Source organism: Aspergillus ibericus (assembly GCF_003184845.1).
Source record: "Aspergillus ibericus CBS 121593 unplaced genomic scaffold BO80scaffold_30, whole genome shotgun sequence".
Taxonomy (NCBI): Eukaryota; Fungi; Ascomycota; class Eurotiomycetes; order Eurotiales; family Aspergillaceae; genus Aspergillus; species Aspergillus ibericus.
In genome coordinates, this window is record NW_020292128.1 from 199,387 (window position 1) to 226,615 (window position 27,229).

General features: G+C 52.8%; 10 protein-coding genes across 10 annotated transcripts; 1 reads left to right on the forward strand and 9 right to left on the reverse strand.

Annotated features, from left to right (window-relative positions):
- Positions 1-1,431: 1,431 nt before the first annotated feature.
- BO80DRAFT_446743 (CDC73 C-terminal domain-containing protein) lies at positions 1,432-2,906 on the reverse strand (the record flags this gene model as incomplete). The annotated part of the gene is made up of 2 exons (XM_025721568.1): positions 1,432-2,175; positions 2,229-2,906. 2 exons carry the CDS (start codon positions 2,904-2,906, stop codon positions 1,432-1,434), a joined length of 1,422 nt encoding a protein of 473 aa, XP_025573506.1.
- Positions 2,907-3,079: 173 nt separating this feature from the next.
- BO80DRAFT_466369 (putative MFS monocarboxylate transporter) lies at positions 3,080-4,716 on the reverse strand. The gene is made up of 4 exons (XM_025722780.1): positions 4,511-4,716; positions 4,358-4,458; positions 3,926-4,288; positions 3,080-3,874 (listed from the first exon to the last, which is right to left on the reverse strand). Exons 1-4 carry the CDS (start codon positions 4,692-4,694, stop codon positions 3,137-3,139), a joined length of 1,386 nt encoding a protein of 461 aa, XP_025573507.1. The 5' UTR covers positions 4,695-4,716; the 3' UTR covers positions 3,080-3,136.
- Positions 4,717-4,881: 165 nt separating this feature from the next.
- Positions 4,882-5,649, reverse strand: BO80DRAFT_436325 (nuclear transport factor 2 family protein; the record flags this gene model as incomplete). The annotated part of the gene is made up of 2 exons (XM_025720950.1): positions 4,882-5,390; positions 5,463-5,649. 2 exons carry the CDS (start codon positions 5,647-5,649, stop codon positions 4,882-4,884), a joined length of 696 nt encoding a protein of 231 aa, XP_025573508.1.
- A 1,732-nt stretch (positions 5,650-7,381) lies between these two features.
- On the reverse strand, positions 7,382-10,153 carry BO80DRAFT_359885 (putative PHD finger and SET domain protein; the record flags this gene model as incomplete). Its single annotated transcript, XM_025715946.1, has 1 exon — positions 7,382-10,153. One exon carries the CDS (start codon positions 10,151-10,153, stop codon positions 7,382-7,384), a length of 2,772 nt encoding a protein of 923 aa, XP_025573509.1.
- A 3,240-nt stretch (positions 10,154-13,393) lies between these two features.
- On the reverse strand, positions 13,394-15,361 carry BO80DRAFT_140804 (putative proline permease). Its single transcript, XM_025713682.1, has one exon. It carries the CDS (start codon positions 15,155-15,157, stop codon positions 13,607-13,609), a length of 1,551 nt encoding a protein of 516 aa, XP_025573510.1. The 5' UTR covers positions 15,158-15,361; the 3' UTR covers positions 13,394-13,606.
- Positions 15,362-15,566: 205 nt separating this feature from the next.
- Positions 15,567-16,836, reverse strand: BO80DRAFT_359847 (putative nuclear pore protein (SEH1); the record flags this gene model as incomplete). Its single annotated transcript, XM_025715945.1, has 3 exons — positions 15,567-15,673; positions 15,743-16,580; positions 16,654-16,836. The coding sequence occupies 3 exons, from the start codon at positions 16,834-16,836 to the stop codon at positions 15,567-15,569; spliced, it is 1,128 nt and encodes a 375-aa protein (XP_025573511.1).
- A 124-nt stretch (positions 16,837-16,960) lies between these two features.
- Positions 16,961-18,876, forward strand: BO80DRAFT_385888 (UDP-N-acetylglucosamine--dolichyl-phosphate N-acetylglucosaminephosphotransferase). The gene is made up of 3 exons (XM_025716999.1): positions 16,961-17,513; positions 17,605-17,785; positions 17,842-18,876. The coding sequence occupies exons 1-3, from the start codon at positions 17,269-17,271 to the stop codon at positions 18,820-18,822; spliced, it is 1,407 nt and encodes a 468-aa protein (XP_025573512.1). The 5' UTR covers positions 16,961-17,268; the 3' UTR covers positions 18,823-18,876.
- Positions 18,877-19,454: 578 nt separating this feature from the next.
- On the reverse strand, positions 19,455-21,728 carry BO80DRAFT_385891 (MFS general substrate transporter). Its single transcript, XM_025717000.1, has 6 exons — positions 21,315-21,728; positions 21,131-21,264; positions 20,958-21,081; positions 20,334-20,903; positions 19,910-20,277; positions 19,455-19,843 (listed from the first exon to the last, which is right to left on the reverse strand). The coding sequence occupies exons 1-6, from the start codon at positions 21,455-21,457 to the stop codon at positions 19,536-19,538; spliced, it is 1,647 nt and encodes a 548-aa protein (XP_025573513.1). The 5' UTR covers positions 21,458-21,728; the 3' UTR covers positions 19,455-19,535.
- Positions 21,729-22,642: 914 nt separating this feature from the next.
- Positions 22,643-24,751, reverse strand: BO80DRAFT_385893 (cytochrome P450). The gene is made up of 7 exons (XM_025717001.1): positions 24,476-24,751; positions 24,276-24,409; positions 23,917-24,222; positions 23,823-23,867; positions 23,720-23,776; positions 23,500-23,675; positions 22,643-23,434 (listed from the first exon to the last, which is right to left on the reverse strand). Exons 1-7 carry the CDS (start codon positions 24,684-24,686, stop codon positions 22,852-22,854), a joined length of 1,512 nt encoding a protein of 503 aa, XP_025573514.1. The 5' UTR covers positions 24,687-24,751; the 3' UTR covers positions 22,643-22,851.
- Positions 24,752-25,028: 277 nt separating this feature from the next.
- Positions 25,029-26,375, reverse strand: BO80DRAFT_466377 (alpha/beta-hydrolase; the record flags this gene model as incomplete). Its single annotated transcript, XM_025722781.1, has 2 exons — positions 25,029-26,262; positions 26,320-26,375. 2 exons carry the CDS (start codon positions 26,373-26,375, stop codon positions 25,029-25,031), a joined length of 1,290 nt encoding a protein of 429 aa, XP_025573515.1.
- Between the last annotated feature and the right edge of the window lie 854 nt (positions 26,376-27,229).

Sequence of the window (27,229 nt, forward strand, 5' to 3'; positions counted from 1 at the left end):
AACCAATACATTCTGACCATCACTTATGTACAAGCACTAGGCAGCCCCATTAGAACAAATGACTCAATCACTATCCGCACGTCACTGACAAACGTAACCCCTCTTCCGCATTCAGTAATCACCTCCCCTCCTATCTATCTGCTTACGGATACCACTTAGTACCTCGGCAATTCAACCTAACCCAAATCCCGACCGACCATCAAATCCCTCTTCATCCATCCACCCGATCTCGTATCCCAATTACCTAAACCCGTAAGCATGGACACTACTACCTCTTACCTAACTCGTAAGCACGTACACTACTATCTATTCCCCCCCCACCCCGGTAAAGGAGATCCCCTACTGGTTGAATCCTTTCCATCCAACCACATGGCATCTCGGTGCCGAACACGTGGTGAACACGAGGTGGGAGGACACATGACTTGATCTTGACTTGATGTTATTTGGCTTGGCTTCGTTGGGTTGGGTTGATGGAGTCAGGTTAGGTCGAGTTCGATTGGGATTGGGTCTGTTTGATCGTTGCATTCATTGCAGAGGTGGATGTAGGTCGGTAGGTAGGTAGGTAGGTAGGGATACTTTATGTACTCCGTATCGGTATCGGGGAGGTACTTAGATACGTGGATGTATTCACGTTTGAATCCTTGCTTGGGCGCGTGTGTGTGTGTGTGTGTGTGTGTGTGTGTGTGTGTGTGTGTGTGTGTTTGTATTTCGGACATATGAAACTACGTACTGAACTACTGAACTAGGTATGTAGGTAGCTGGGTTGGGTATCAGTGAATTGGGTATGGGTTGTCCGACCTGATACTTATGTTAGGGTACTAGGGGGGTATTGATGAAGGATATCTATGTTCTCAATTGGATACTATTCACTAGGGAGCTGGAAGGGAGTAGTATAAATAGACCAGAATAGATATGACATGATAATCTAAGCTAAGCTAAGCTAAGTGAAAGTTATAAACATACATACAGAAGCTAGAAAGGAAGAAAGTGAAATGCAACGCCAAGGTCCCTACCATACGCCATGTCTTGAAACCAACGGAGAAGAATAGTATAGCATGATGCAAAAATAGCTGAGATAATGATGGATGATCAACGACGTAGCGGAGCGGCCGGAGTTTAGCCCGGATTCGGGGGTATCTCCTCCGCAATTTCCGGATCGGGGTGGGGAAAGGATGGGGGCTGGTACGGAGTACTGTGTAGGTGGAAATGCAGGCAGGTGGTATTTTTGGAGTGGTTGCTTGTCTGCTTGCTTGGTATCCGGGCAGCCCGCTAGAAGTGGTTGGATATATCCGATGGGATGGATCGTCAGGATGAATGGTGATCATGAAACGGGGCTTGTTTCGGATATTCCTCATTTCTCGTTCGGACGGACACGGCTAAACTGGGTGAAGAGAGGGATGAAACATGACACGGTGGTAGCCAACTGACAGTCTACTTGGACCCCCAGCCTCGCAGTCTCATCCCCTCTTCAATGGCCGTCCAGATCCCCTCGACGACTTCCCGATCACGCCACCGACCCGCGCCATGGGCACCCCCCTTCTCATCCCAGCGCTCGACCCCGAAGCTCTGGACGCCACGACCCCAGCTACGCACCTCCCGCGGAACATCATCCCCACGCCACCCGACATGGATGCCTGTGGCGTGTTTGAAGAGCTCCGGCGGGGATGACCACTTGTATGACTTGAACTGCCAGGTCTGGCCCGTTGTGAATACGGCAACCAGGCGCTGCCAGTAATCCGGACGGAAGTTGGCCGTGCTATCGACCAGGATGAAGCGGGTGGGTTTCCGGGATGTCGATTGCGAGGAGCTACCGCCCGGCCGCAGAGAGGAGCTGGACGGATCGGCATTCATGCGTAGCGGGCGGGAGATGTAGAGGATATTGGAGTTGGACATGGAGAGACTGATGTGATCGGGAGGAATAAACACGCCGTCTTGCAGGAAGGAGCGCACGTTGGACATGCGGATGAGGGACGAGGCCGACGGCGAGAGGAGAATGATGGGATCTTGCGTCTTCGAGCTTCCCTTGCGTGGCTGCGAGAGGCCAGCAGACGGCGAGGGCACCACCATCGACGACGGCGGCTTGCTGCCGGCCTTCACACCTGCAGGGTATTGGCCTGGCCGTGAGCGGTTGCGTCCCAGGATGGATTCGGCAGTCTTGCGGACATGAGAAAAGTCCTACAGAAGTTAGCATGGCGGACAGCTTCCCTCATTTCCACGCCTGAACCTACCGTTGGTTTGATACCCCGTAGAACGCTATTCCGATCTCCCATCTTCCGCTCTCCATTGTAAATCTCCTGCAGCCGGGGATCAATGACCTTGGCCGCCTTGCCCTGCTGGGTCTGCGCAGCCCCCCCCGGTGCACCACTAGGCACTGCAGACACACCCCCTGCAGCGCCTGAAGCAATGCTCGCCGAAGCCTGTGCTTGAGCAGCTGCAGAAGCCGCCGCTGCAGCAGCCGCCGCACCCTCCAACGGCTTGATGTACTCACTCTCATCGGACGCGCCCTCCAACCAGGTGAGGAGATCCAGACGCTCGACGAAAACCAGGTTCTGCACTTTCTCTTCCTCCTCGCCCTCCTTGCGCTCCTTTTGCTTTAGCGACTCGTTGAGTTCTTGTGCGGAGGCGATGTACTCGGGAATCGCAACATCTTTCTTCTGCCACGCGAAGAAGATGCTGCGGAGGTCGACAGCGGAGTCGGAGGAGCTGGAGACGAAGCGGGTAGGTGTGCTGAGGGAGATGGTCTGAGGGAGGGGGTTTTGGAAATAGAGATGGGTCGCTTTCGCGAGGTCGTCGGTGGCATTCTGATCCGAGAGGTCGCTCGAGGTGGTCGGCGTGGGAAGGGTCCCGGCCGCAATGGCGCGACGCAGCGAAAGAAGGGGGTCTTGGAGAGAGGGATCGGTGGCCATGGTGGCGTGTGAGGGGGAGGTAGCTGCTACCACCGCTCCAGAGGTCCAGGAAAGTGAGCGGGAAGATGGCAATGGACGAGAGTGGGCGGTGTTACTCGTAGCTTCACGTCCTCGACTTGGCGATGCGCAGGAACTGCGGAGCGCACGTGATCTTGGCCGTCCTCGATATTGGCCTCCGATTCACCAACACTTGCAACGGCAATAAATTACAAGATACTCTAATTCCACTCCTATCTGTCAGAGCAGGCTCTCAGATGATGCCAGATCCAGCTCCATCCCCCGAAGATAGCCGTCACGCCCGTGAATAGAATCAACGCCCCGTAGTCGGTGGCATACCCGATCCCTCCGCTCTCCTTGCTCGTTAGAGAGCCTTGTTGCATGAGAGCTGAGCTTAGCGGACCACTAATGACACTGCCAATGCCCCTACCTCCGGCCAACAGCCCAAAGACCAATCCCGTTTCCAACGAGGGTACCTCGCGCTTGATCTGGGTGAGCACTCCCGACCAAGTGGAACTGAAACCGCCCGCAAAGAAGCCGTATGTAATGGAGAAAAGGACCAGAAGGGCGATAGCAGCTTGCGAATAGCTTCCAGAAGAGGGAGATGTTGATAGCCCCCAGAACAGCAAGACGGAGAGCCCCGAGCCTACGGAGGAGAGCAACATGATGTTGGTAACGGCGAAGCGATCACAGAGAGACCCCAACACTATCCCCCCAACGACGGAGGTGGCGTTGAAGAGTGCCAGAAGAAGGGTTGCTGTGGTGTCCGATAGACCCGCTGCGGTGGTAGAGTATGACGGTAGATAGGTGCTGGGCAAGAAGTACCCGAAGCTCTGGATGATATTTCCTACTTGAAGCATCCAGAAAGTGGCGAGCTTCAAGAAAGCGAGGTCCAAGGGCTGTGGAACCGTCGACGATGCTGGGGGGATCCGTGGTCTGATGAAATGCAGTGCCAGGAGGGTGGTGAGTAGCTACGATGTTTAGTTAGACCAAGTATGAACTGGGAGGTAGCAAAGACCGACCGTGACTATCGTCCATGCTCTCAACGTCGTCCTCGCTCCAAAACGATCGAGACAGGCACTGGTCACAAAGGGCAGAGCCACGCCAGAGATGCTTTTGGCAGCCCACATGATTCCATACGCGAGGCCTTTGCGGCGAATAAACCACTGATCTAGATAGAGGGTGGTGGGGCTGAAGACGAGACCGTTTCCAAGACCACACATCACGCCCTCAGTCGCGATCAATTGCCAGACGGTGGTGGCAAACGAAGAGAGCAGAGAACCGCCAACGCTGAGGACCAGTCCGATCGACGCACAGTATTTCTGGAGATATGGGTAGCGGGTCAGAAGCGTGAACGTCACCGGGGACAGGAGATAGAGGATTCCCTAGTAGAAGAAACGTCAGCCTTACAGAAAGTACATGATGTATTGGGTTGAAAGGGCGCGCTTGACAACCGTTGATGTCGTTCCCACCATTGCCAGGCCCCCTTTGCCTCCCTCGAGGTCATCGTGTGTTGAAAAATATTCCTGGAAGAGGCCAGAAACAAGGGAAAACCCTGACCGTCATGCGTGAGCATAAAGCTGCAGCTGGCTTAGATCAATGCGTACCCCAGACTGGCAGTTGAATCAAACAGCACGAAGCGAGCATCAACCAGGCGCTTTTGCCTTGATCTACGGGCGGCAGTGGACGTTGCTCCAACTCAGAATGCGGGGAGCCACTGGAGTCCTCGAGGGATGGGCGAGACGAGGAATGAGATTGAACGGGGAACTCGGTCAAGTCGTGGGATGACATATTCGAAGGTCAATGACCAGCGATATGAAAAGAAGAGAGAAGGGAGACCATATAAAAAAAAGAGGACGACAGCGGATCCAAGGTTACCCCGCATCCTCCGAGGCTCAGGATGATTCATCCAAGGATAGTCATGACGCTCATCATATTCATGTTTATCTATGTACAGAACCAATTTTCATAAGGGGTTTTATAGCGGGATTCCAAGGGTCTCCTTGATGTCTTCTCCCCGCAGCCACCGCTCCATGGCCTCGTACATGCCCCGGAACTTGTCGTTATCCTCCATCGTCGGCAAGTCCAGCTTGATCTTGTGGCCCAGTCTCGCCTGGCAAGCCCCCAGGTACCGGTAGCCATAGGGGTAAGGCTGAAGTTCCTCCACCGAAAAGTCAGGCACATTCTTGCCGTCCACGGGCAGGATCTTGTCCTTCTCGTAGAACAGACGCTTGTAGTGGACTTTCCATCCAGCCGGGTCCTTCTGGCACCACATGATGAAGCGGCAGTCACATTCTACATCGAACTCGACACCGTCAAAAGAGAACCGCTGGGTGATGGTCGCCTTCATCTTGCCGACGGCACGGCCCGTCTTGGAGTTCAACTCGACCAGGGTACCGTTCTCACGATGCATGATGTGATCACCGTTGCGACGGCCTTTCTTCGAAACTTCAATGAACTCATCAATTGGCATTCCACCACTCCATGCTGCAGATGATTAAACCAATTAGCAAACGTTGCACGAGCAAGGTCCGAACGAAAGAGGACAGGGAAACGAACTGGTGAAGATATAAGCCTGTTCGGCGAAGCAGTTCCGGTAGTGAGCCCATTCAGAGGCATCTCGGTATACCGGCCATCCCTTCAGGAGCTCGGTGACACAGAGCCGATCGAGAATCTCCTCGGTGGTGCCATTGATGTGGCTGTGGATGGTGGGTTGGGGGTCTTCGGCGGTGATGTTGACAACCATGGTGGAGATGTGCTAGGTATGGAAAGGAACGAGATAGTTTTAATTGGAAAGTGATCCAAATCTGCCTGATATCATCCAGAAACCATCCCGGGCATCCTTGCGAAATATATACTCCATAAATTTGAAGTCCCGTTCGGAAAGCCGAAAGCCGACTATCAAGCTGGTCTTGATGTCATCCGATGGGAATGATATCAGGCAACCAACGACCCGTCCTCGTCATTCTCGGTGGGCCGGTGGAGCCGACTAGCGTCTAGATGAGCTTGTCTAGACACCCACCCCAATTTTAGATCCCTATCGATGTGTAGGAGTCCATACTGGCCGGTATCCCGAAAGCCCCTCGGAGCCCAAGTCAGCTTGACGAACATCATTCTCTGTGGCTTAGTTCTCGTTGCTGAGAATTATAGCTCATCATCGTAATGGACGGACAAATTCTCAGCCGTACCGTTGTTTCATTCCAGATAACGAGATACAGCCTTGATATGGGTCACCCTCGAGACTACATCAATCGCAGTCATTGGAGCGGTCCATGGCCGCTCCTGCTATCACCATGGACAGCGAGCCAATGATGGAGTGAATAACTCCCCGTGCGTCAGGTCCCGAACAGTCTGGAAGGGACGAATGCATCGCTGTGGCACCATAAACTGCCATTAGTCCGGGAACAGTCTGAGAAAGGTTGAATGTAGCCCCTGCAGCTTGGTAGGGCCAGGTGGATGCCGCTCGAATGTATTCTAAGCTGGGAACTCCAACGATTCGGTGAGTGGCGCAGCGGAAAAAGTCTCAAGGTACAGTCACACAGCTGGTAATTCTTTATCCGGCTTGTCTCAGGGGTGTCTGGGCTGATGAGTTCACTGTCCACGTTAGTCATGAGGAGTCCTTATCTACCTTATGCAGCCAGCTAACTTGCTAGCCCTCTCACGGTGGAATGGGCCAACGAATGGTTGACTGATGTTGGTGGTTGAGAATGAGATTCTATACAGCGTAGCTCCCGATCACATGGCTGGCTGGATCCCGGGGCCTGTCCTGCTTGGGACGGCCTGATTCCTCGGGAACAACTGCGGCGAGGCGGACCCGAACCCTGCATCTCAGGATCACCCATGAAAAAATGGACCCTCGCATCGTATTGCGAGGCCGGTTTCTTCGAAACTGCAAAGTTTAGGCCCAGCTGGGTCGGACCCTTGACTGACGTCATTGAGGCGCCTCGTATCCAACCCATGGTCGGCACTCAAGCTTCGGATGGTTACCCGAATGCCTCTCTACCGGACCTTCACCTACGGTACCGAGTATCAATGTGATCGAACAACGTTCAAAGCTTTCATTCGTCATGATCCGCTCCATCAGGCCCGGCAGTGCGGTACCACTGGAGCATTGTCACAAATATCCTAGTAATAGAAGGGGAGAACGGAAGAAGACAGAAATAATAACGACAATCGTGAAGCAGGTGCTCACATCATGACCTGTATAGGTCCTCCTAAACCATTTCCCATGCCCATAACCCATCCGGAGTATTTCCCTAACCCGCTCCCTTTCCAACACGCCGAATACGCCGCTCAAATCAAAATAGCTCCCGCCGGCTGAACGCCTGTCAAGTCCCATCGTGTACAAGTCGAAGAAGAAAAAAGTGAAGAACGGACAAAAAGCAGAAAGTGTTCCACAGAGAAAGTAATCAACGCATATTATATCGTGCAACCCCCGGCGGTCAGGGTAGTAGTCCACAAGAGATAGCATCAGATCGTCACGTCGCTGAGGGTATGTGTGAGGTCTGCGTAACCCCGGAAATGTCCTTTAGGGTGACATTCTGGCCAACCCGATCATCGGGCTTGGCCATGTCAGGTTCCCCGGCCGTCTTGGTATGGGTGTATGACTTGAGTCCAGTGGCCGCTCCATCACGACTGACCTGGGGCGGAGCAGGTGGGGTGGGCGGGGGCATCGCGGTGGTCTGAGCTTGGGTCTTCTCAGACGTAGGTGTGGATAGGGTGCCCCTTCGAATGAGATAGTCACCCAGACTGAGTTTCTTCTTCACTGGACTAGGGCCTGCCACGCCAGAGACAGGGGTGGTAGGAACATGGGTTTGTGAAGCTGCATCGGTGGAAGGTGATGACAGCGTCGATGGCGCCACAGGCCCCGGGCTGGTGGTTGACGGATGTGGGGGTATAGTAGCGGGAATATGAAGGTCGGGGCTGCAGTGGTTCTGTTTAGCGTTGCTAGGTATCCGAGCGTTGTGGGCAGCAGTTGATGGCCACGGAGGCGGCAATGGTGGCTTGACCGACCCCCGTCCTGACAGGGGGGATGCATCCAGATGTATATCATAAGACCGTGATGGCGAGGTCTCCACCGGCGAATCGACATCTTTCATCTCGGTATCCGGTTGATCTGCAGACACGCTGGGGGTGGTGGCTGTCAACGGTGCTGCTTCATGTGGGCTCATGGAAGTCGGCGACGAGTCTTGATGCTCAACAAGGATTGTTCGAGGAGAAACAGGCGACGGACTGTTCTGTTCGAGCCTAACACGATCGGAATAACATCTTTTCAGCAGGCGTTGAGTTAGAGGAACGAAACTTGGTCGTCGTGGTGACGGCAGACCAGGCGAGAGCACACCATCGCTGGTATCCGGTTCGGTTTGCATTGCAGAGTCCACATAATGTGAACGTCCCAACGGAGACCGGACAGGGGGTGTGCTGTGACTGCCAGACGTCTTGCGCGGCGAGGCGTGACGCATTCCGGGTAGTGAGCCCACGGGCCCGCCTGATGGAGGAGAGTGTGACTGGCGGTCGCGCACGCCTTGAGTGGATTGGCCACTGGTACGCTTCCTCTTTCTGTGTAGTGCCTGCTGATCCTGCTCCAATTGTTGAAACTTCTTCTCCGCCGCAGCAATCTTGCGCTTTTCCCGGGCCGAAAGTTCGGATTCCCCAAGCACGAAGCCTTCGGTAGGAGTCTGCAACGTAGGGGTGAGATCACGACTGCGAGTCTGGCCGCGCACTGAGCCTGATGCAGAACGGTTATCGGCCTGATCGTCTTCCTCTAGGTTCTTGGTGGACTCACTCCCCGCCCGGCTAAGAGCCGCAGGTGGGGATATATTTGTCTTGGGCTTGGGCTTCTTCCGTTTAACGGTCGCCGGTTTCGCGAGAGCATCCACCACATTCGGGTGACGTCGGCGATCAACGCTAGCCAGCAGGCAATTTGACGGAGGGACACAGGCGCACCCACCGAAGTGGGCAAGGACATTACTGATGCAAATTGCCGCATTATCTTGAGCATTGTCATTGGGTTCCTGCTTGACTAGACCATTGCTTGATTCAAATAGCTGAGGATCCAGATACCACATGGCAGTGATCTCGGAGTCGGCAGCGATATCTTCCTTGGCAACAAAGCAGAAGTGATACTCCACCTGGTTCGTGATGTAGGTCTTCATGGTGACATTCGGACGACACGAACGCCGTACGTAGCGAAGCACACTCCCCTCATGTCGACTATCGACGTAAATTGGGAGCTGGGGGTGGAAGAAGACAAAGGGCTCTGGGTGACGGAGTTCTTGCCATCGATTGCCGGGATCAAGACAGTAGTCTCGCAGAAGACCAATCTTGCCGGTGATCTCCCCGACAATTTCATCCTTGCCCACACGATCGCGAGTCTTGAGGACCTTCCACGTTGGGTGTCGTCCTTCAACCTCGATGTTCGAGTCCGTGATTTTCTCAGTAGATAATGTAGGCCAGCGTGACCGGTCAAGCGCTGCACCAGACCACGTGAAGATGTCTTGTGCGGAGCGCCCATTCGCAATCCGGGCGAGAGCCGCGGGCTCCGTAACCCAGGAAGCCAAGTCTGCCGCAAGAGGAAGGTTAACGAACAGATTGCTGTCCATGCTCGCGTAATCCTTGCCATGGTCGTAAAGATGAAGAAACTCATGTGAATACAGGGGTATGGAGGGCCCTGATGACTTTGTCGGACTCATGGAGGGTGCTGCGCGTTTGCGCGCATCCGAGGGGAAGTTGGGAACACCCGACATAGAGCTAACGGAGCCAGAGGCGCGATGATTGGTTTTGACCTTCTTCGCAAGGGGCGGATCCCGAGTACTCGATTCTGACCGGTGATGAAAGCCGTTCATTTGATCGCCGTGCTCCTTGGCCTTCTTCTTATGACTCTTCGCTCCAGACCGCTTGGCTTTCCGGTCACCGCCGTCGCTCTGTTCTCTGAGGCGCTTCTGCCGTTCAGTGGCGCGCCGGCCGTCAAGGGGACGAGGCTCGCACTCCACGCAGTTGTGGACTTCCGGCACATCCCGACCATGGTAGTAGCATTCGATATGCTGCCAGGTTTCACACCCTTCGCAGAAGACCGTGTTACCATCATCATCCTCGAACGCACAGATGCATTTGATGGTGTACGGTTCCTCCTCGTCAGGGGCGATCGAGTCGGAAATGGTGCCGTTAACAACGGGCGAGTTCAGAGGGACGGTGACCGGAAAAGGCTCCGTGGTTGGATGCGTGATGGCGACTGGGGAGGTATCTGTCATAATCCGACAGAATACCCCCTCTCAAGCTGAACAGAAAAATGCGCTGTGGTAGTTCGAGAGGACGAACGGGTTGAGGGAACCTGTCAGATCCCAGCACGCATATCACCTGCCGCCTACTGGTATGTGTCGCCTGGCCTAGACTCTCACGACAGTCAACAGTGACGAGACAGATGGTCTACCTAGTAGTCCGACGGTGCCAGACGATGTAGTCCACAATGTGCCGCCCTCTTATCGAAGAATGGTCCACGAAGGAATGAAATCGTAGGAGGGAATTAGCGAAGGAAGGATCGTGAAGTCGTGGCAGGTTGTGTCGATTCACCGGATTCGAAAAGGGACAGGTTGTTCGAGGTCTCAGTAGAGTCGTCTTCCTCGGTGGCGCGTGCGACCGTTGGAAAGCAGGAAATCGAGGATCGGTAACCGATTATTGGGAACAGGCAGACGGGCCACGAGTCGCATGGAGGAATGAGGAGGCCGAAGGACAGGAGGAGACAAGAGAGGGTGGAGAGGCCAAACAAGGATGATGTTCGTAAGGAGAGTTAGCAGTAGGGGGACAAAGGCAAGAAAAGGAAGAAAGGTCGGAGGGAAAAGGTGAATGAGATGACGGAAGGTGGACGAGAGAGGAAGGCAAGAGACGAGAAGGTGAATCGGGAATAGGTGAGGAAAGACTGGCAAAGAGGAAGAAAGGAGAGCCAGAGGGAGAGAAGCGAGGATCAGAGGAGGGAGGGAGAGCGTGAGTGAGAGTGAGAGAGAGACAGAGGCTAAAGCCACGGATGGGCCATTCAAGCGGCGCGTCCAAGACCCAGAGTGAAAAGGGAATGGCGTGGAATTTTTTCTCCCACCCGTCCAGGCTCTGGGGAGAGCCGGTGCTGGGTAGTAGTTAGTTGTCCTTGGGATGAGCTTCAAGTGCTTGGTTTGTTTTTCTGTTCCCTTTTGCTTTTTCTTTTTCTAGGGGGGGAGGAGAGGGACCTTTTCCCTTGAAACCCCCGTTGGGGAGGGTTAATAATACACACGGCAGAATCGAAGAATGAGGGGGGTGTCGTGGGAGAACGAAAGGGACAAAACCGACGACGGGCTGCCCGGTCAAGGAACGAATTGGAAGCTCGAGTGGACGGAAGGGAGGGGGGGACCATGGGGAACCAAAGGGAAAAAGGCGAGATTGCGAGGCCGGCCGGAAACGAACCCACGCCAGCCTGGACTGAGCTCACCTCCCTCGAACCTCAGACCTCAGACCTCAGACCTCAGCTACCGGGCAACCTGGCTAGTCTGGAAGCCTGGAAGCCTGGCACCCGGGGGGATTGCAGGCCTGAAACCTCAGGCGACAAAAGACCAGTGCTGCCTTGGGGGGGGGGGGGGGGGGGGGAAAAGGAAGGGAAACTCGGGTGGGGAATCCGGCTTGTCTGGTTCCGGCAGGAGCGGTGCCTCTAGCCCCAATCGGGGTAGAGGCCATGCCAAGTCCCAGTTCGGGCATAGCGGGGGAATCATAGGCTGGCTGGCCATCAGATGAAAGGCAGCCAGCTCGATCGGGGGAGAGGATCCAGGCATCACCAGAGAGAGAGAAGGCAAGAGACTCGAGTCAGTCCCAGCACTCACCGGCAGCACCGGGATCGTGGGTGAAAGAGTGGGAGAAAAGAAAAGGATAGACGACAACAAAATCAAGGTGAGGGAAAACCTAACTTCACCTGGCTGTGGATCATTCTAGCAGCACTTTTGGGCAAGAGTCTCGCCTGTCGTAGGCCAGTAACCCGCCATACAACGCATGCATGCGTTGTCTAGCCGTGTTAGCGGTCAAGGAACAATGCAGAATATGTGAAGCAGCAGGGCGGTGGAGGCTGACAAAAAAAAAAGAAAGAAAGAAAGAAGAAAAACAAAGAAGAAGTTAGTTCGAGGAATCTGGTTAGCATTAGAGCAATGGTCAAGTCATGAGCAAAGTCGAGTGTCCATCTTGGTCGCTTATTGTACCTGCCGCCAGGCGGCAAGGTCGACGAGCGGCTGCAGGCTTCACGGTGAGGCCACACTGAATGCAAGTGACAGATGGACTCGTAGTTTCACAAGAAGAGAAGTGTGGCAAGTCAAAAATTTATGAAGCCCCAGCAGATGTGGAAGCCACGATCTCCCGTGGGATGCAATATCCAAGCACGATATCAGGCTCGGGGGTCTTCTGGGTTGAGGGAGGAGAGAAAGAGATGGGAGGTCTTGACAGAAGTAACAGGATTCTCAGCGATTTATGAGCTGTCGTCGGATGTGAAGGGTTGTTCTGACAGTTTTAAGGGAAAGGGGGGATTGGAAGGGGAGAAGAATGGTCTGTGAGTAGGGCCGACGATTGTGCTTTAAAAAAAAAAATCAAATCAAGAAAAGAGAGAGAATGGGAAAATCAAAAAGAGGCGACGGTTAGTTGGGATTCTCTCATGACCTGCTCGACTCATTAAATTACCCATTCCAGCCCGATGGTGGAGGGTGCTGGTAATGGTATCGAGCGTTACAATGAGGAGGGGAAGACGGCGGACGAGAGACGCCAGGGGAGAAGGACATCCGGATTATCAGGATTAGATATGGAGTTGGGATTTCTCCGATAACATGATCTCTGCTAGCAGAAAAGGTTAAAGGGTTAAAAGGGGGTTTTGGCAAAAGTAGGGAACTGAAAGAGACCGAGGGGGGGAGCCGTGGCCTAAATTAATAGCGAGCGAGCAGGTGGTGGTGTTGGCTGCTACGACGATGAGGGACTGCTGCTAGGCTGACCTAAAGCGGTGGTGATGATGGCAAAAAGACGACTGAAGGGAATCATCCCATCGCCATTATTCATTATTCCTTATTCCCCCCAACCCTCTAGAACCAGTCGGGCTAGATGCTCCGCCCTGCCGATTTCCTCTAGCTATTGAGAGATTTGATTCACTAGCACTGGCTTTCGGCATGAATGCCAATTACTGAATCATGGGCCCGATTAATCGTCTACTCTTGACTACAGCCAGTGGACGCAAGTGGTATTCTTATGGGCGCTTGCTAGTGCGTGAAAAATACGTTAGGGGCTGACAGGCCAGTCCCGTGCGTGGCGACCCGCCCGGGCCTGCCCCAATGGCCTCTATCTTGCCGGGCAATACGGAGTACTACTAGTAATGCTTCCGCCCTCCCCGTAGCACGCGTCCTACCGTGTACCTGCTTGAGTGCAACCGACTTCCCTCCATAACCTTCTCAACCATCCCAGATTCCTACGGGGAATCATCGGGGAAACGGATCGAGAAGATCAACTCTCCACAAACGAAATCAATAATCGGGAAGAATATCACTAAGGAGGCAGGCTTTCAGAGACACAACGTATCATGTGGCAAGGTGGGCGCCCACCCACTATCAATACAAGCCATATCAATAATCGCAATGGCCGACCGGGAGATTAGAACCACTCAAACAATACAGGTATCGGAAGACTTTCAGGATGGGAACGCTACTGACAACCACTTCTCACGGCTCCAACGTATTTGGCGTGCGAGCATTCCGTGAAGCAGCTGGTGACAGCCCATTACGCTCCGACCACAAAATCCTCCACCAGCTATGGTGGGTGGCGGCATTGGCTTCCACGCTGTCCCGCTCCGATTTGGACGTCCGTTGTAGAATGATGGCTCTCAACTGGTGGCCAAAGTACAGCGAACTAAACGCGGTAATCCCCAGGTACACGGGGATAGCATTTCCGAGTCTCAATTCAGACCAGGACTCGACAGGAGTTTCCTCTCGCGACGGAGCCGGAAATGCAAGAATGAGAGCGTTGGCAATGGGCAGCAGAGTGCAGCCCAGGATTCCGAGATACACTCCGTAGGGCTGGATGCGAGACTGGTGGACTCGGAGAATGCCCTGCTCGTCCGTCTTTCTTCGGAAACGAAGGTATATAATGCACGAACACAGCCATGAGATGGAGCCGGAAGTGGTGATAAAGTACATCAGCGAGTTGAAAAGTGCAGAGCTGGACTCTGCCAGGGAGAGAAAGGCAAACGCCGAGAATAGTGCAGATGTGATGATGGCCACATAGGGTACGTCATATCTGTTGCGCTTCGTGAACATTGCAGGGGCATGCCCATAGTCAGCCAAGGTGTACAGTGTGCGAGAGGATATGTAAAGGAACGAGCGTCCAGAGGCGACAGACGAGAGGAAAATAAGCACGGTAAAGACAATCCGCAACGCTGGGATATTGGCTCGGATTAGGCCCACGACGAACGGCGACATTCCGGCGCCCATGCCATGATTGGTCAATTGAGGCTCGTCAAACGGACTGACGAAGGTCATCATGAAGACACTCAGAAGGTAGAGCACGAAGAAATGGATGCTGTCAACCCGGGCCATGCTTAGGATGCTAGGACCTCGCTCCGTGTTGGAACGCTCGGCCCTTTGGACGGTTATCTCTGGAGTCAAAGTGAAAGATATCACACTGCACAGGAGGCTCTGCAGAAAACCCAAGAAGCGTCCCGGATTGCCCCGAACTAGGTACTCGTTCAGGGGTCCAGGTTCGTGCCAGTAACGAAAGCCTCGTATAGGGGTCCCCGGAAGACCTCGGATGGCCAGATACAGCGAGAAAACCACCAGTCCCGCAGTAGTTACAAATTTCAACCCTGTAAACACTGCCTCTGTTCGTCGGAAGGCCCGTTGCGGAAGCATGTTGAAAACAAGGATCAGGACCGCGACCATCGAGATTCGCACCGCCATTCGAGGCTCAGGACTCCACAGGCCAAGATTGACCATGCCGGTGGTGATTTCAAAAGGGACCATCATCGCCAGGGAGTACCAGCGGAGGTAGCCCAAAGAGAAACCCAGATGATTCGAACCATATTCATAGCTGTGCGCCACCATGGTACCATTGAGTGCCGGCCGGTGAGCTGCAATCTCTGCAATGGCGGTTGTCAAGCAGTATGTTAACACAGATATCAGTACATATGAACCGAGTAATGATGCTGGACCCCCGGCAGCTAGGGCCTGCCCGGCCCCGATGAAAAGGCCAGTCCCAAAGGTCGGAATAAGAGCCATGATGCGTGGTTAGGAATGGAGGCGTAGTGGTGCCCCGGAGCTCTACGAATGCCGTGGAGCTTTCCCTTGTGGAAAAAGCTGCCGCAGACATAGTTGCCGGATGTGAGGCAAGGGTACGTCCTTCCTTTTCCGACAAAGCACAAGAAACGGAAGGTTGACTGAGAGGCCTCCACATATGCAGTAGTCACCTTACACAACGTGGAGTTGAGAATTAAAGAACAGGCAGGCCAAAAATCCAGGGGTATCATTGTATGCCAAACAGAGCAGGAATGACTGCAAGATAATCAGTCCGAGATCTAATCTTCCCCAGGGATAGACCGCAATAAACGCCAGTTCGAATAGAATGGTGAAAAAAGCACATTGCGAACGAGCAGAAGAAAAGCTTGGTCAACTATCTGGGCAACAGCGATCACTGATAAGCCATATCGGTCTCAGCGTATTCGAGCCATTCCCCGGAAAGGGACTTTTTCCAGAATCGTACGATACCATCATCGCCAGAGGAGATAAGACAGTCACCTATGTAGCAGTTAGCTAAGGGCAAGGTAGATCACAGGGAGCTTCTTGCAAAAGGCGTGCGCGACTTACCGGCGTATGAGAAGCCTACTTGCCACACGTCCAGGTGCTTGCTGTCGATGCATGCAACTTCCTTGAATGAATGCTTAAATTGGGAATCCGCGGGGGCTGCACGGCTGGACATGGACACAGGTGCGCGGCTAGCAAGGGCGGAGCCGATACCTGACTGCGTTGTTGCACGGATTGATGGGGATTGGGTAGAAGACTGAGCATGGTTGCCGTTGGGATTTTGGGACCCAGTGCCAGAGGCAGTGGTGTAGACCTCGAAAACCCGAATGAAGCCATCCTTGCACCCGCTAGCAATGAGGTCATATCCTCTCACCGAGCCATTGGCCCAAGAAATGTCTCTCACCAGGCCGCCATGTCCAGTCAGCTCGATGGCGTGGTAAAAGCGCCGACTGGCATCCGTGCGATACACCTTGACGCTGTCCATGGCTGCTACCACCAAAGAAAGGCTCTTGCGATCCGACGAGGGCAGGACTGAATGGGTGATGTCCGAGGGATCGTGGTGAAACTGCACCCTGAAGCTTGTTTCCTCTCCCCTCTGGGGAGCCGTGCAGACTCTGAACTGATCCAGAGGCTGCCAGTCCGCGAGGGTGTCCGGACTTACGGGCTCCATGACCATCAGGTACCCATCACGAGTAATGACCGCCATCCAGGATTCCAGGTCGATGTTGCGGAAATCAATTGAGACAAAGGGGTGGCGCTGAGGCGCGGTCATACGAAAGATGGATCTGAAACGGCGGCCTGAGTTCGGAGGTTGCGTCACATCTTCCTGCCATATCTTGCATTTCATATCCTCACCCACGCTGCCAATGTGCTGGCCGGTAAAAGGGCCATTCCAAGTCGCCTGAGTAACGGTTAAAACACCACAATACCAGACCAGATACCAAGCAAACGGGGCCACTGCGGTGATTGCTTACATCACGGATCTCCGCGTCATGGGCACGCCAAGTATCTACGAGTTGCCATTCCCCATCCTTCTGGTCCCAAACCTTCATGCGGTGATCAGTCGAGGCCGTGACAATGCGATTGCCATAGAAATTGAACTTGGTAACTGAGACCAGGTCCCGATGACCAGCGTCAAAGTCGGCGAATCCAGCCATGGTGGGTTTGTTGCGGTGTCCCCAATCCGAGACAATCAGAGAGCCTGGCCACCGCCTCCAAGCACGAACCTCCCCGGACACGTCAAGAATCAGCTGCAGAAACCTCAGAGGGGGAGTGAAGCCCTTCCCAGACCCATGTAGATCCGACTTTTCAATCACCTATAGAATCCAAGCAAGGCGTGCATGTGAAGCGCCGGGATGCGTTCACTTGGGCCGATTAGGTAAGGCCGGCCGATGCCGCTCCAGCAGTAGTTCACCGCCTGCTGCAGCGGTCAGTACCTGCCGGCAGAATGTGCTGCTTCCCCCGATTTCTCCACCAGTCATTGATGCCACCTTGCCTTTCTCCAGCGCGCTCAAGATCTTTCCCCTGACGGGTGTGAGGATCTATCTAGCAGGGCCCACGGGAGACATGTCGATACTGAATCTCGTCTGATGACAATGGCCAGTTCAAGCTCCCTTTCCCACCAGGAGACCTGGCGTCTCTTCGCCTTAGTGGGAGCCTGCCTCAGCATCCTTCTCAGTACGTTTCAAGGCGATGGCGCGCCCTTGGTGGCTTCCTTCGCGTTCAGCGGCATCGCGTTCGCGGTCACATTTAGTATGATCCGATGGCTTGGACCGGTTTTTCTGAAGGCCGGCCTGAAAGGGAGGGATATGGCGAAACCGAGGAGGCCGGAAATGTATGACTTGCCCATGTTCCTATGTCTTGTTGTATGATAGCTACGTTGCATTCTTGGAAACCATGGCCAATGCTAATGGGATTGTCGTTAGACCTGAAACAATGGGAGCTGTTTGTGCGACTGTCTATCTCCTCGCACTAATCTTCTTCATTCCGTTTGCTTTCTACAAGGATATCGTGGCGGCCACCTCGGGGGGAGGCAACCGAGATGTTGTGATCGAGGTTGGCCATGTTGAAACGGGTCGCATGCTACACCGATTTCCTCATGGAAAGGTCTGTCATCTTTGGCACTTTGGTCTTGGTAGCCTACTGACAACGCGACATCGCAGCTGGCGTCCTATCTCTCCGGGCTCCTTTCACTGCAATGTATTGTTATCCTCGGAATCGGCGACGATCTGCTTGACATTCGTTGGAGACACAAAGTTCTCATCCCCGCATTCGGTGCGATTCCCATGCTGATCGTCTACTTTGTGGACTTTGGCGTCACCCAAGTCGTCGTGCCAGTGCCACTGCAGCCCTACCTGGGCTCCACTATCGACCTCGGCTGGTTATACTACGCCTACATGGCGGCGGTGGCCATCTTCTGCCCTAATGCGATCAACATGTTGGCCGGGATCAACGGAGTGGAGGTGGCACAGTCCCTCGTGATTGCGGTCTTGCTGATTGCGAATGACGTCCTGTACCTTGCCCCCATCACACCATACCCACATCCCGCAACCGACTCTCACCTGTTTTCCCTGTACTTCCTACTGCCTTTTGTGGGGGTCTCATTGGCTCTTCTGTGCCATAATTGGTACCCTTCGAAAGTCTTCGTCGGTGATACATACTGTTACTTTGCGGGTATGGTGTTTGCCGTCGTGGGCATCTTGGGTCACTTCAGCAAAACGCTGTTGCTTCTCTTTATCCCACAGATCTTCAACTTCCTGTATTCGACCCCACAGCTCTTTCACTTGGTCCCTTGCCCGCGCCATCGTCTACCCAAATTCAACGCGGGCACTGGATTGTTAGAGGCATCAGTGACCGAATGGACCGTGCCGCCTTCGCCGCTGGTCGCTACCGCCCTGGATCTTCTGCATCAGCTGCGCCTAGTGCGCGTGACCAAGAACGAAAAGGGCCAGATCGTGGAATCGACGAATCTCACCATCCTCAACCTATGGCTTGTCTGGGCGGGACCAATGAAGGAAAACCAGCTGGCCTGGAGCATGGTGGGCGTACAGACATTCTGCGGACTCTTGGGTCTGTTCGTGAGACATCGCCTGGCACTACTGGTGTTCCGAGAAGACAACCGAGCATTTGGGGGGTCTGTATAGCGCAGATTGCAGTGTTTTATAAACCATTGTTAGTGTAATAAGCATCATCTTCACATCACCTTTCCCCCGGCTGTGCGGGTATAAGCTCCTCCCTGGATGATAGCCTCCGTAACTTTGAAACGACTACATGACCAGTGCATTCTATTCTCTCACCCCCCACTCATCCTACACCTGTCCACGACTCGTAGCGTGTGAGGGAATTTCCTACGCAGAGCAAGGAAACAACCCCCCTTCCCCTTCAAATGAACCCAAACACGAACACCCAACACGCTAGAAGCAAGCGGGGTGAAGCAATATCACCCCCTCATAATCCAATCCATACCTCCCTAGCTAGCCCAATTAAATTTACGCAATAATCCCCTCGCCTCATCAGATACCTACAACCTACATAATCAGTCAACCTCCTTCCTCTCTCTCACACACACACACACACACACACACACAAAGTAACGATACTATATCTGCCATGTTCACCCTTAAAGATAACACAGCGACACCTCCACAATATCTCCTCCCGATATTATCTAAGGTCGTAGAGCCCAGAACCCAATCTCCGCATGCCGAGTAATTCACTCATTAAATAGTACTACCTAGATATATAAAGAGAGGATAAGAAGGAACGGATACATGATCGCACTATCAGACCTAAAGCGCCGATATTATTATTATCCAGATAGGCTTGCTCTCAATGAGTTTACCTAACACCGTAGTGCTCAAGTAAGTCTCCGAAACGGCCTCTCCCACATCAAACTCAACGCGAATAACTGCGCGGCACAGAACCCCAGGACCATGAGGAGTTGTTTGTGATAGCCATCTGCGAAAGCCGTTCGGATGAGCGTTTGTGTATGTGCGGGGAGGGTCTCCGCTACGGCGATATCTTTGAGGATGTTTTCGAGGATGTTGGGTGGTAATTCGGTTCTCAGGTGGTTTTCGACGGTGTTGTTGAGGAGGTTCGTGGCGGTGGAGACGCCAATGGCTCCGCCGAGGATTCGGAGTTGGGTGATGCTGCCTAGGGCGACGGCTGTGGGAGTGGGTTAGACTGGGCTGGGGGAGAGGGGGGTGGGGGTTGATTGTGGGTGTGACTTACAGAGGTTGTGTTTGCCGACTACGGAGGGCATGGTCATTATTGCGGTGGTGAGGCTTAGACCGATTCCGAGTCCGGATAGGACTTGGTAGCCGTAGAGTCGCGCGGAGAGGGTTGTGCTGGGGTGGACGGAGTAGAGCAGCCCGACGCCCAGGACTTGGAGGATGGCGGCAGCCAGGAATACCATGAAGGGCGGTACTCGGCCACGGGCTGTGAGTCCGCCGGTCAAGCCTGAACCAAAAGCAATGGTCAGAGTGAGGGGTAAGATGCGGATGCCTGCATCCAGACCGGAGTCGTTGTTGAGGGTTTGGAAGCGTCCGGGCAGCTCTAAGATCAGGGTCATGAAGGGTACACCTGATAGTAGGGCGGTTCTAAGATGTGGTTAGGACACAGCTTCAGGGAGTAGGGATGCACGCAGGAGGCTTACAGGCATAGACCCATCAGGAATCGGTTTTTGACAAACTGCCATGGGAACACGGACTCTCGGGTGGATTTGGTCCGGTATAATTGCCACTCCCAGACCACAAAGGCACCGAAGAGAACAATTGATAGAACCAGGAAGACGATCACCAGAGCAGAGTCCCACGCGAAGGAGACGCCCGCCTCCTCGATAGCCACAATCAGGAGGATACAAGCCACCAGGAGGATGAAGAATCCCGCATAGTCCACTTTGCCGCGCAGATTGACCGATCTTGGAGCACTCCACAAGGTCGTTGGTTTGGACACATCAGGGAATGCCGCTGGCATAGTAAGGCAGATGAGAACGATACCAATGGCACCCACCGGGAGATTGATATAGAAAATCCAGCGCCAGGTGGTACTGTCCGAGATTGCGCCCCCAATCAGAGGCCCAAGCAAAAAGCTGATGGCGATTGCTAAGGAAATGAAGGAGTTATACAGCGCATACCGGTCGGGGGAGACCATTTCCGCTGTAACAATGGGAACCATGCTGAAGATTCCCGCACCGCCGATACCCTGAAAGGCACGAAGAATGATTCTGCATTCCGGTCAGTAACGAGATTCCCAGAGACTGACGCTGAGAACGACCTACAATTGTAGCATTGTTTTGGCTCCACCGCAGCCCCCCGAGAAGGCCAGGAAGAAAATCACGGCGGTGACGAGCATGGGTTTTCGCCCAATAAAGTCGCTCACTTTGGCCCAGATGATCATAAAACCTGCTCCACGTCAGATGGATGTTAATTTAGTCGCGCAGCACAAGCCTACTGAAGTAGCAAGTCAGGTAGCTCGATACTACCCAGCTGCTTTTCTCGAAATTCTGCAAGTCCTTTGCAATAGCAGTAAGGGAGGTGCTGACAATAATAGAGTCAAGTGCTGAGAGGAAACAGCATAAGCAAAGCCTTTCCATGTTAGTCAGGACACAACTGTTGTGAGGGTTTACTTGACGTACCCGATGGTGAGAAGCCTCAGTCGCCATCCACAGAGGGCGGAGTGGCCATGAGCAGCGGTGACTGTGTCTTTCTCTGCTGGTGGTAGTCCGACAATGTCTGTCTGTATGGCCATCTCCTTGGGGGTCTGCTCGGAAGGCGCCATTGTTTCTGCGTTGACAACGTTCAGATGAAGAACGAGGATAGCAGTGCTAGACCTCAGTATAAAGCTTCTATACTGTCAACAGCTCTGGAGCTACCAGGGGTAGATGGCGTTACACAAGGAGTCATCTTGCTGCAACTAGGGCTGCTGCATGTAGACTTCCGCCCTCGTGCCATGTATAACATCGGATTCATATCTTGGACGCCCTATCAAACATCCAACGGCAAGTGAGAAAGCTTCTTATCCCTTTTCATAGTCCAGTGCTCCTTACTCCGTACAGAGTAGACCATCCAACAACTGACTGGGCTTACTTGACGCCCAGAGTTCCCTGAAAAGATTCGTTGGGTGCAAATATCCATACTGTAAGGGTCGCGGTACTAGGATGTTGCTGTCTGGGCTCTTGGTGGCAGACCTTTTGGTCGAGCATATTTGCCAGTGATCTTTTCCTGATAGGTTGGGCCACTCCCACCAATCACTTCCGGTCGAGGCACCTGCATCAGAATAAGCAAATCCTCCATAGCTGGTTCTGTTGGAAATGTCCGATCAAAGCCGTTAGCCTTGGTGACAGGACATGTGCTGATTGCTCAAACGCCAGAGCTGAATGACAGTCGATCATTTACCATGTTTAGCCAATGCCATGACAGGTGTCCCCGAGTACACTAGCCTTATTTTGGTTTATGACATGACGGTTCACTTGAAATATACCCCCGATGTTTTCGGTGCTCAAGATCGACTGGTGATCATCACTTCCCAGGTCGTACCGTATCGATGCTACATCTGGGAAAGGGGATTGTGATTTTGGCGCACACTTTCTTTGTACCAAGTCAGGCAACCCCTATTCTTGCTCAGTGGAAAGGGTACCAACCAACGGTCAAGACCGCACCAGCAAAAGGATAGGCTGAGAATGATGTCGGGGTCACCATCACACTGCATGGAGCGGAACGGAACGGATATCCACGAATAGTCCAGCCGCACAAACTCTCTTATCAGCTGTTCGGCGCGATCCCTGTATATAATAGCTTATGTGGAAGCTTAGATGTTCGTTTCTTTGTCTGCGGCTGCCCGTCGTGGCGTCAAACTTTCCAGAGCTGGAGGATCGTCGGTTGGTACTATTCCTCATCTAGTAGTTCCGTCACTTCTTCCTGTACGTCGACCCACAAGTTGGTAGACAAAGGGAGAGAGGGAATTGTTTGATTGCGCGTATTGTATACAGAGTACTCCAAGTGCAATTTGCAGTTGTATTATTCTGTTGAGTTGGATAATTTAGCTTGCTGAGTCTGATGCGTCTTGCGAGTGACAAGAGCCAATGGATAAAGCTTGCTCCAAGTCAATACAACGAGTGTTCCCTATAGTGTCAAACGAATGTAGGGCTTCATGGAAGTTAGCTCGTGTATCACCTAGACGGCGTGTTTGACTTGGACACGAATGCCCGGAGAATCACGAGCTTGCGCTCCCAGCAGGTAATCCCGGCTCCAATCAATGTCGCGCTCCCTGTTCACCCGGGACACATCAAAGTCAAACTGCCGGAAGACCACCGCGAGAATCAAGTAAAGCTTGGCGCGGGCCAGATTGATTCCCAGACAGGCGCGGGACCCGCGACTAAACGGAACAAGGTACCGCTCCAGGCGTTTGCCGTCTGCCAGCCATCGTTCGGGTTGAAAGAGGTGTGGTGATGGATAAATCTTCTCATTCTGGTGAATGAGAACCCCAGTCATTCCCACCGTGGTATCAGCCGGGATCACGTAGCCCTGGTAGGATATGGCCTTGTCGGGGTATTGTCGAAGGATACAGTGAGTCACGGGTCCACAGAGACGGAGTCCTTCTTGGATGATGACGGTTAAGTATGGTAGTCGTTCCAGTTCTGCTAGCGTTGGAAGGTCGGATGGATCAGGAATGACGGCGCGGAGCTCATCATACAGGCGTTGACGCACCGCTGGGTTGGCGGCTACATGATAAGCAGTTCCAAGAAGCACATACGCTCTGCCACAATGGTCAATCAAGAATGAACCCCCGGGCTTTCATGTAACACCATCAGCACCACCTACGTTGTGCCCGAGCCAGCAGTAATCAGGCTAAATGCCTCATCTCGAAGTCTGTCTCGTTTCAATTCATTGGCGGGTAGCTTGCTCTCAAGTAGCTCATGAAACACCGTCCTATGATAAACCTTCTCGTACGATTTATCATGACCATGACGAATAGCTTCGACTTGTCGTGAAAGATCCTCCTTCTGTTCAGCATTTTCCACAGCAATAATGGGACACTTACCAATCGAAAGGCTAGAACATCTGCCATGGTGGGCGATAGTATCTTCTTGACACTGTCCTAAAAAGTGTAAGTCTGTCTGCCCGATAATATGCGCAAGACTCACAGGCAGCGAATAAGTAAGCCGCATAATCCAGGGCATATGAGTATTCTGCCATCTCATTAGCCACTCTGCTCTAGCCCCTTCAACATTCACTTACCCAAAGACTAACAGCTATAAACCCATTCACATCATCAAACCCCTTACGACCAAAATCGGACTTGAGGACGCTCTCCGGCTCCCTCGCAAAGCAATGATCCTTGATAATATCCAACGTAACCGCCGCAAACATGTACTTCAAATTCACCGTCCCTCCATCCCTACTGACTTCTTTCAGCCGTTCGCATAGCATATCAATCGGTCGCCTGATGACCGGGACCAAATCAACGACCGACTTTTTCGAAAAGAAGGGGTTGATAGCACTTCGTCGGATGCGATGTAGTTCATGGGATTGAGTCGCGAGCGTCTAGATTCAATCTGTTAGTCAATCCATCAAACAAAGTAGCAAATGTCCCGTACAGAAGAATAAGGCCCAAAAGCTTCAGCCGTCCGTCGTGGCTTTACTGCCCGTCCATTCCTTTGGCTGTACAACTCGTCGAAGAAATCGGGGTCATTTATATGGACTTCGTCGGGATTGATCCTGATTATGGGGCCTGATTGAATCATAGTTAGATAGTCTGATCGTTAGGTTTCAGTGTAGGTGCTTGTGTGGAACGTACCGTATCTCTTGTGCAAGTCTTTTAGTTTGAAGGTGAACTGGCCCGGAAGGTAAATATCGTAGTACCACTCGTAGAGATATGTCGTTTTGGCGAGCCATGGACCGGGGAAGTGGACGAGGGGGTGGAAGTAGAGTCGGTAGATGACAATAGAGATGGTATAAAGGAAGGAGAGCGGTATCGAGGTTGTCACGATGTGCCATGATTCGAGCATGATTGTTGGGTATGAGTGGTTGAATGCTAAGTGAAGATAGTCAATGATGGCGCAGGAGAAGGAACTGAGACTCTGATGTATATGTAAGAAGAGGGAGGACCAGTCGAGCTAGTAATTATCGCTTTATATATGGGTAATTATCACCTTGTATACCAACTGTAATGTGTGTAACGCACCTAGAGCGGCAGGTCACCAACGAAACAAAGAGCTCTATAGTCAAATTCAATGATTACCGAAGATTACAGAAATTGTCATGACTTTGAAAGACCTGACTCCAAATTCTTTACATTGTATATAGCACCAATCCCTTAATTGCCCAAAAGCTCCACAAGGTCTAAGCTGCTACAGACTGGCCCGACCCTCTCGATGAAAAAGAGGAACTTTAAAGCCGAAAGTCTTCTTCCACATGAGCTCCCGCAACTCGGCTACACTGAAAGGTACCAATCGCTCTATATCCTTTGGCTCTACCACCAAGCCCTTGGCCTGAACATAACTGGCGCTCGAAGCGGGCTTTTCACCCCGAGAAAACCGGAGGATAGCCTGTACCCAGTCTCCCATAAGCTTCTTGGTCTGCGGTGCATGGCGAAAGAAAAAGAAGAACGTGTGTGGCATGTTCTCGTATTCCTGATGGGTGACGGAGACGCCCTGAGAATGGGCCACCTGCGCGATCAACAACGCTGCATCAATGGTTTGCTCCTGGCCAGATGCCATCCAGATGGGACATGATCCCGACCAGTCCTCTGACGCCGCCGGGCTGACCATTGGGTGAGCTAGCATGCCGGCTTCGCAGTACAGATCTGCGCGCGGAGGCTGAGTCGGCCAGATCGAACAGGTGGGAAAGCCAGGCTGCAGGAATGGTAGCTTCTCGACGGGAACGGGGAATATATCGGTGTGCATGTTTCGCTCGTAGGAGGGAAGAGAGTTGGTAAGCTCGGTTATCGGGCGGACTAAAGTCAGTCCAGCAGGCACTGTTGGCTGGATGGTCTGCCCATGGAAGACAATTGACTTTTCCTGACGCTGAAGTCGGAGCAAGATCTGCAACAGACTCAGGGCAAGACATGTCCCCGAGCTATCACCCGTTACCACAATCGATGATGGCGGAATAGCCTCGTGTGGAGACCCGGGAGGAGGGGCCAGGAGCGTCAGGTAGGCTTGGAAAACATCAAGCAGGGCCGCTGGAAAGGGATTCTGCGGCGCCAGACGCTGATGTACCATCAAGACTTTAGATCCTGTTGCTTTAGCTAGGAAGCTGGCTGTTTTGCGATAGCAGGATGGAGTGTTGAGCGTAAAGGTGCCCCCGTAGAGGTAGAGAATGGCCAATGGACGTTGGGTCTCCGAATTGAGCCTCTGGAACGTTTCCACCTCGGACAGTGAAGGCTGAGGCGTGTCCATCCCAACATTATTGCGGAGTCCGACCCACTCGAAGCTGAGCGGCTGAGAGTCTGGACGGTCGTAGCGGACATGTTTATCATTGAGCATATCAATCAGCGCAAGGAGAAGGTCCCGCGATGTATCTTTGATGGGCTTGGGAATGGTGAATTTCGACACCCAGATAGGGCCTTTCACGGGATCATCTCTGAGGGTTGACGCTTAAGACAGCGAGATCGGGGTGGTTTCGGCGTATCTGAGATACTCCGACCGGAGCTTCTGTGCTGCGGCACGAAGATGGCTAGGGTTTTCGAAATCCATCCGAAGAGCAGCTAGCCTCCGTCAGACAGCTGTAGACAGTAAAGGTAGGAATGAAGATGAGAGAAGACGGGGTGAAGGAAGGCTGCGCTACTTTAGTCAACCCCGAACAAAGAAGTCATGTGAGATGTATCTGCTATTTCCATACGATTACCATGCCACTTTGCTAGTTATGGGATTTGTAAATCTGTCATGCAGTCATCGAAGCAATGCCCCAGCCGCACTCTTCGAAATCATGGGAGTCACTATATCTTTCTCCCACCCTTTTTTCCAGCGGTTGACCTATATCTATGGACAAGAAACATCAAGAAACAAAATCAACATACCCAACTAGCCAAATATCAAACCTAATACTCTCTTCTTCTTTGGACTCTGCGATAATTCCCTCATGGGCGTATACCTACAGTGGTGGGCACCAGTACAAAGCAGTGGCGGAAATGAAGGCCAAGCTTATTCAATATAAAGTAGTCACCCATATTCGCAACGAATGGCACACTTTGTCAAGATATTAATACTATTCTTCTATTGTTGATGGCTTCCTGTTGCAGTATCTCAGCGGACTAATGTTGAATTCTTGATATTTCCCTTTTTATGTAGCTGGATTCATGTCTTCGTGATTGTATAGTAGATTATATCTAACTCATTTCGAGGGAAGTATTACAAAGGGAAAGGATGGCAGTCTGTAGACTATTAACTCTCAAGCAGGAACTCGACTTGAAACGTGGTGATCGAGATAAACGTCTCTGGACTGAGGGCTGGCAGACAACCAAGATGACATATATATCCAACAATAATACCTGCCGTGAGATGATGGAAAAGAACTATACCGGACTCTGACACTCCCGGCAAGCTTGGAA